The sequence below is a fragment of the Bactrocera neohumeralis genome, chromosome 6, assembly GCF_024586455.1.
Source record: "Bactrocera neohumeralis isolate Rockhampton chromosome 6, APGP_CSIRO_Bneo_wtdbg2-racon-allhic-juicebox.fasta_v2, whole genome shotgun sequence".
Classification (NCBI taxonomy): domain Eukaryota; kingdom Metazoa; phylum Arthropoda; class Insecta; order Diptera; family Tephritidae; genus Bactrocera; species Bactrocera neohumeralis.
In genome coordinates this window covers 52,150,110-52,157,362 of record NC_065923.1, presented here as the reverse complement: position 1 = coordinate 52,157,362, position 7,253 = coordinate 52,150,110, and the positions used below count along the sequence as shown (strand labels likewise).

General features: G+C 38.2%; 1 protein-coding gene across 1 annotated transcript; it reads left to right on the top strand.

Annotated features, from left to right (window-relative positions):
- The first annotated feature begins 244 nt into the window (after window positions 1-244).
- Window positions 245-3,142, top strand: LOC126762794 (uncharacterized). Its single transcript, XM_050479840.1, has 3 exons — window positions 245-1,989; window positions 2,047-2,569; window positions 2,630-3,142. The coding sequence occupies exons 1-3, from the start codon at window positions 245-247 to the stop codon at window positions 3,140-3,142; spliced, it is 2,781 nt and encodes a 926-aa protein (XP_050335797.1).
- The last annotated feature ends 4,111 nt before the right edge of the window (window positions 3,143-7,253 follow it).

Sequence of the window (7,253 nt, the reverse complement as noted above, 5' to 3'; positions counted from 1 at the left end):
TATGATGATAATCTCCTAATTTTGTGTACTCACCATTTGTTATGCGGTAATTTTGTGTCAATGTACCAATATCTAAGTGACATTTGGTATCATAAATTATGGTACTTTTCCCGAAGGGATATAACTTAAACCAAGCAGAACCTCACTGAACTCATTAGATACCTTCCGCTTTTATTGCCAGCTTTCATTCGGTTTACTGTCTTACTCGTGTACTGTCCGAAACACTAACTCAGCTCTGGAAGCAATGTTGCTAAAACGGGTTTTCTGCTTGCTACCGTTATTGGTGAGTTTTCCGCATGGTGCGCCTGGTTTCGGCATGCATCTCATGGAGATTTCTGACTCGGATCATTCACAAATCGTGTGTACCCTCGCACTGCTGCAGAAATATTTCCAATATGGTGAACCACTTTCTGGTTCAGTAATCTCTATGAGTTTTACAACAGCCTCGCTTCATATACAGCAGGATTTACTGAACGCTATGCACACTCAGGTTGTCATACCATGGACGGTTGTGGTGAGGAATCCACGTCAAGCACCGAATAACCCGAGGTCCACTATGATTTTGCACGAAAAGCCTCAGTGCTATTTTATTATTATTGAGAATTTAGAAGATGGCGATTTGGAGGATGTTTTCGAAGATTGGAAAACGAACATAAATTGGAATCCACTGGCACAATTCGTTGTGTATTTGGCTTCAGTCGAGGAAACCGATGATGAGATGAATGAGTTAATGATTGAAATACTACTCAGCTTCATGAATAAGAAGATTTACAATGTCAATGTGATTGGTAGAAATGAAGAGAATGGATTTTACTACGGGAAGACAGTGTTCCCATATCATCCGGACAATAATTGCGGCAATCGGGTAATAGCTATAGAAACTTTGGATATGTGTGATTATCAAGATCCAAATAAGCCAAAGGATGAGTATAATTTTGATGAGGAAGACAATGTAGATGAAGTCGATTACGATGGCGCAGATGATGACGGTGGGCAAGAATATAACGATATCAATAAAAGTAACAAAGATGGAGAATTTGATAATGAAGATAGCGCTAAAGATGGAGAGGATCATTCTAACGAGAATAGAGATGCAGACAGAACAGAAGATGTACTTAGAGATAATGATGGAGGGAAAAACACTTATGGAAATAGAAATAGTGACAGTGAAGGAGATGAAAATATGGATCAGGATGCAGACCATAGAGTTGCTGAGGGCGCTAAAATGGATGAATATAATGATGGACAAAAATGTTTGGATCTGGACGGAAATGAAAGGTTAGATGAAGAAAACGATAGTAAACGAAGTGTAGAAGGAGATGCAAAATTTAATAGACATCAAGTGATAACAGAAAACAATAAAAGAGTGGAACTGAGCTGGAATTTTGGAGATTTTAGGCATGAAAGAAAATCGAACTTTAAAACTAATATAGAAACCCGGACAAAGAAGACTTTGTATACTAGGGAGAAACCACAAAAAAGGTATCCACCAAAACATCTGAAACTCACGGATTACAGCCAGGAGGACAGAAATGACTTACAAACGCAGAAAATCTATCTACAGGAGCTATATCGAGCATCATTTCTTGATAAATTTCCAAAGGATCTCAGCGGTTGTCCAGTTGTGGCCGCTTTCCGACCCTGGGAACCGTATATCTTTAAAGAAACCAGCGAGTATGAGAACAAAGCAGACAGCAACCCCAAAGCGGATAAAAACAATAAAGTTTTAGACACCAATGAAGCTGCGTATGACTTTGAAAATGAAGAAAACGTCGTTAACAATTCTTATGTTGATGGTGATGACGACGCTGAAGCAGAGAAATCCTACGATGATGTAGACGCATCTGATGTGAGCGATGAGCCTGCGTTGAAGTTAAATGGCATCGAGTATCAGTTGGTGCAGGCAATCGGCGAACGTCTGCATATAACTATAGACTTTCAGCTGGAGAATAACAATCTCTATCATCTCTTTCAGCAACTTATCGATGGGTGAGTGTTCAAATGTTGGAGAAATTGTTCACTTTCTTGTTTATAACTCATTTACAGCGACATCGAATTGATTTTGGGTGGCATCGACGAAGACCCCAGCATCAGTCAGTTCGTCTCCAGCAGCATCCCCTATCATCAGGATGATCTCACATGGTGCGTGTCGAGAGCTAAACGCAAATATGATCTCTTCAATTTCCTGCAGAGCTTTCACATTAGCACTTGGTTCTTCACATTGGCTTTCATTATGATATCTTCATTGAACATATACATCGCACAAAAACTGCTCAAAATACGACTGACCTATTTCGGTAGTTTTTTTGCCACTATGGTGCGCATGTTCGGCATTATACTCAGCCAGTCGACGCAACTCACACGTTTACCCGCTTCGTTGCACATCACCTTTGGCAGCACCTTCTTCTTGGCCATGATGTTTGTGAATGTCTATCAGAGCTTTTTGGTTAGCACCTTGACCACGCCGAAATCATCCTATCAAATCAGTCATTTAGAGGAAATTTATCGCAATCGCATGACAGTGACGGGGAGTGTAGAAAATGTGCGTCATCTGAATAAGGACGGTAAGGTCAGTGCGACTCATAATTCCAGATTAGTCATTTGTTTAATATATATTCACTCCCTTTAGATTTTCAAATATATCCGCGAGAAATTTCAAATGTGCTACAACATCGAAGAGTGCCTCAATCGCGCTGCCACCGATGAAAGTCTCGCAGTCGCCGTTTCCCGTCAGCATTCCTTCTACAATCCACACATTAAACGCGACCAGCTTTACTGCTTCGATCGCAATGAGAATATCTATGTGTACTTAGTTACCATGTTATTGCCGAAAAAGTTTCATTTACTGCCTAAAATCAACCCTGTCATACAGCATATCATTGAATCGGGTCATATGCAGAAATGGGCACGGGAACTCGATTTGAAACGTAGAATTCGCGAGGAAATTCAGCGCGCTCAAAAAGTGCTCGTCAAAAGTTTAACAATCAATCAGATAGTTGGCAGTTTTGCTCTACACGGTATGCTCTCTGCAGTGGCACTGGTAATATTTATGCTTGAATTCTGGACCCATTGGATGGTAGTGAAACGGCGCACACGTTTAAGATTAGTTAAATACTTACACCGTAAATTTAGTTCTAGATGAAAGCCAAATGTGTTTCTAATAGTATCTTTCATTTTTTTTTTTCAAGTTTACTCTTAGAACTGCTGGAAGTCCCATTACCCCCCACCCATTTACAGTCATCGAATTATATAAAAGTATTGGGCATTATTCTTTCACTTAATGCCGATATAAAAACCTTGTTCTTAACGGATTCCAGTCAGTCAACTACTCCTTTTAGTTGGCACCCGATATTACACATTTACACCCTTGAAACATCTATGTATAAGCCCCTAACCGATTACATAACTATGCGAACTCATGTGCATATAAAACTGCATTGGACAGCAAAACGTTAACGGAACAGAATGGCCATTGCCAATGATTGTAGACACAAACAGAAAGCAATCCTGCAAAAGATATATATTTTAACCAAAAATACTGTCCTTCATAAAGGACGGGAGCAAAAGCGGGAGCAAACCATTAACTTTATTTTGAGTGAAATTAATTAGTATGAAGTTTAAGCTAGGACGTAGACGCTTGGGGACTCGGATATTTTAAGGAGAATTCGAAGTGTAAAGCATAATCGACGACCAAATGATGACGAACTATACAATTTCATCTTACCTCTGGTGGGGGACCGTCAAGTAGTGAGTAATATTTAATGCTGATTTTATTTTCATGTCTCAAGCCTTTATATACAACTAAAGGACCCGTCCACGCTTCCCTGTGGCTGATGCATAGATAATACTACTACTACCATCTATATGATCTCTATTAGTTGGATTATAACTATTTGTTAATAAGATATAGCATTTTTGTGAAGCAACTTGTGTTAGTTTACAAAAAAATTGATCATATAATATTTCGTGTGTTAATAAAGCATTGCTTTTTTTGGGAAAATACAGTTGAATTTTGGCTCAGGGAAATCCACCGTTGAAAAGACATTTGCTAAGCTGGAAACAGGCGAATTGAGCACCGCATACAATGATGCTCTAAAGATTCGAAAGCTATGTGCAAAGTGGGTCCCTCGCAAGTTCATAATCCAATAAAACGAAAAACTAAATAACTGATTCTGAGAAGTATTTGAGCGATCTTTAATCGTAATAAAACTGAATTTTTGCGTCGGTGTGTGACAATAGAAACATACATAGCTCCACCATTTGCCACTGGAGTCCAATCGACTGTCATTCTAGTGAACTGCACATGAGGAACCGCTTCTCAGGCGTGGAAAGACGAAAAAGTCGGATGGAAAGGTTATGACATCAGTCTTTTGTATGCATGTTGTATAATACATACTCAACGACTGATTACTGAACCAGTTATAATCCATTGCACTGCGTATTTGGTTGCAGTTCTTTTCTACTATTACAAATACTTAGCAATTGTATTATTTTTGAAGAAGAATTTGTTTTAAATTGTAGGCATACATATGTATATTCAAATGATTCCTAAAAACATGAATTTTGAACAAATACTTATTATTTGAAACATAAATTTTGTATTTATGAGTTGTATTAATTTTCGATATAAAGAGATAAAAGGTATCCTATGTCCTTACCCTGGTTCTGAGCTATTTTCCCACCAAAATCGGTTCAGCCGTTCTTGAGTTATAAATGGTGTAACTAACAACAACTTTCTTTTATATATATGTGACCTGGTCTACGAAAAGGGAGCTAACGTGCGAAAACTAGTTTTCTGGGAAACACCGTTATCTCGTTATTTCTCCGTTCACCGTTATTTCTCGTTATCTCATTAATTTTGACACCTAAGCCCCCTTTCCGTAGACCAGGTCACATATAGATTTTTCGAACTATCTTTAATAACTAAATAAATGTGTATATATGTCTGTTTGTATGTATGTTGCATATTGTTTTTGCTGCGTGGTATGGAGTTGTTTTCAAGTACCACCCGGAAATTTTAATTAAATTCCCCAGGTATATGATATTTCAAAAAAATATATTTTGCTAAGTTGGCAGGAAGGACTATGCCATCTGTCCACTAGTCTGTTTACAGCAGCTGCTTAAGTCGGCACACCTCAGTAGTGAGTTGCGATTTTAACAATGGATAAAAATATCGTATCAAGAAATGTCTCAAATTGTGTATTTCCAACCAAATTTCATGTTTGGAATCATTGCCACTATTGAAAAAGGTTACAGCCTACGAGTGGAACAAAGCCTTCAAAGACGGTCGAGAGATCGTTCTAGAAATGCCTCGCTCTAGACGACCTTCGACCTCTTCAACTTTTGAAATATAGAAAAGTGAAAAATATGGTGCTTGAAAATCATCAGGCAAGTGTTAGAGAGATGGCAAGAGAGGTCGTCATCTCTCGTGAGTCCGTTCGAATGATTTTGGTGGATATTTTTGGTATGAAACGCGTTCTTGCTCTATGATGATGAATTTTTTTTTCAAAAAGCGTACCGTAAATAGGTCTCTTTGCACACGTTCATGGAGAGAATTTTAACTTCTGATGAGGCACAGGTTTATGAGTTTGACATGCCAGCAAGTCAACAAGCATCGGAATGGATCCCGTTTTCCCTTTGATACCAACGCACATGTTCATTTTTAACAACGACAAACCAAATATTCATGGCGGCAAGCTTTGAACTTTATGTGATCAGAATTTCATCATATATTATATACTAATATCTGCTTATAACGACACTCTCGGTCAGCTGTCTTCAAAGTGATTCAAGCTTACTTAGATAAAACCTGATTTGTAGTTCCACTTGGGTTAATAGTTCATGCACAGTAATATTAAACTATCAATTCCACGGGTTCTCGGCATGGTCTGTAGGGGTGAATAACACTATTATTTTTTTAAACATGTCAGTCAAAGAGGTCCTTAAGAACTTCGGCAGATGAAACTTCTATTTGTCCAATTAATACTCCTTCTCACTCTAACATCCAACAATGAGGCTGAAAAGTTCAAATCGCTTTGAACACATTTTTCAACAAAACTCGATTTTGGCATCATTTCTCGACCGATGCACCGATTTTGACTTTTTGCTTCAAAATACTTGTACGTCCCAGTTTCGGCAAATTCTTTCCTGTGACTATTCTCTATAGGTTTAAGCGCAGAAAAAAGTTCGCTGAGTGTCAGATCCAGAGAATATTCTGAAAAAAATTCAAATAAACATTCGCATAATAAAATTTTCAAGAACAATAATTCCGAGGAATTCCAATCTATAGAGTGTATGCTATCTCTATCAAACCCATTTCAGAGTCATGTAAACATTATATGAGATTTTTGATTATTTATATTCCGAAGCAGCCTCCTTCGGGTTCATCGACTTCTTTGCCTGTACTGAGTTCACCAAAGCACTTACGAAATGATCTACGCCCAGAACGTGAAAACATTTAAAATATCGTATCTCTCAAACCAACTGTCTAAGGTCTGTGAAATTTATACAAGTAGGTATCTATCTTTGGTACTAGGCCCTACTCGAAAGCATGTGAAATTCTAATGACTTCCTGAAAGCATCCAATGGCTGCCACCTTATGAATATCTTAAAAGCAGCGCTCATGAATGTTGACTTTAAACACCCCCACCAAAAAACACATTTATTATATATCCATTGACATTGCTTTATTTATTTATTTCAATATAACCGCTCGATATTCTATTATCAATAAATTTTCAAAGCTTTAGAATGTTTTAGCATAACTGAAGCGAATATTATTTGTTGTTTTTCTTAAATTGAATTCATAACACCTCAATTTAGTTTCCCCGTCGCTTCTAAGCCGTCCTCATTCATTCATCATTGTACGCACATGCCGATAACATTCACAACCAAGTTATGGCATTTGCATTCGAGTATCTACTCGCAACGATGCGCACCTCCCCCCAGCAATTCCGGTATACGAAACAACTGTCAGAATGCTTGGACAGTTCCATGCGTTGTCCTTACATGCTTCCTTGGCATCCTTTGCTATCGCTCACAACTCGTAAATCTTCCAAGCAAAATGGGTAACGATGACAAAAATTTACAACAACAAGCGCAGCAATAAAGCATTTATAGTCACATACAAGTGCATAGGTATGTGTGGAAGTATGTCCTCAGCATTGCTGTAAGGAGGACAATGAGGACAGTACGCGAACGAGAACGACACAAGGAGCAATGGAGCCGTAAATACATACATATGTACTCGTACT

Bases quoted from the DNA above. Each gene is read 5' to 3' on its own strand.
- LOC126762794 (XM_050479840.1), top strand. From the start codon at position 245: ATGTTGCTAAAACGGGTTTTCTGCTTGCTACCGTTATTGGTGAGTTTT. The intron at 1,990-2,046 runs GTGAGTGTTCAA...ACTCATTTACAG, and splicing joins TTTCAGCAACTTATCGATGG to CGACATCGAATTGATTTTGG. The intron at 2,570-2,629 runs GTCAGTGCGACT...CACTCCCTTTAG, and splicing joins ATCTGAATAAGGACGGTAAG to ATTTTCAAATATATCCGCGA.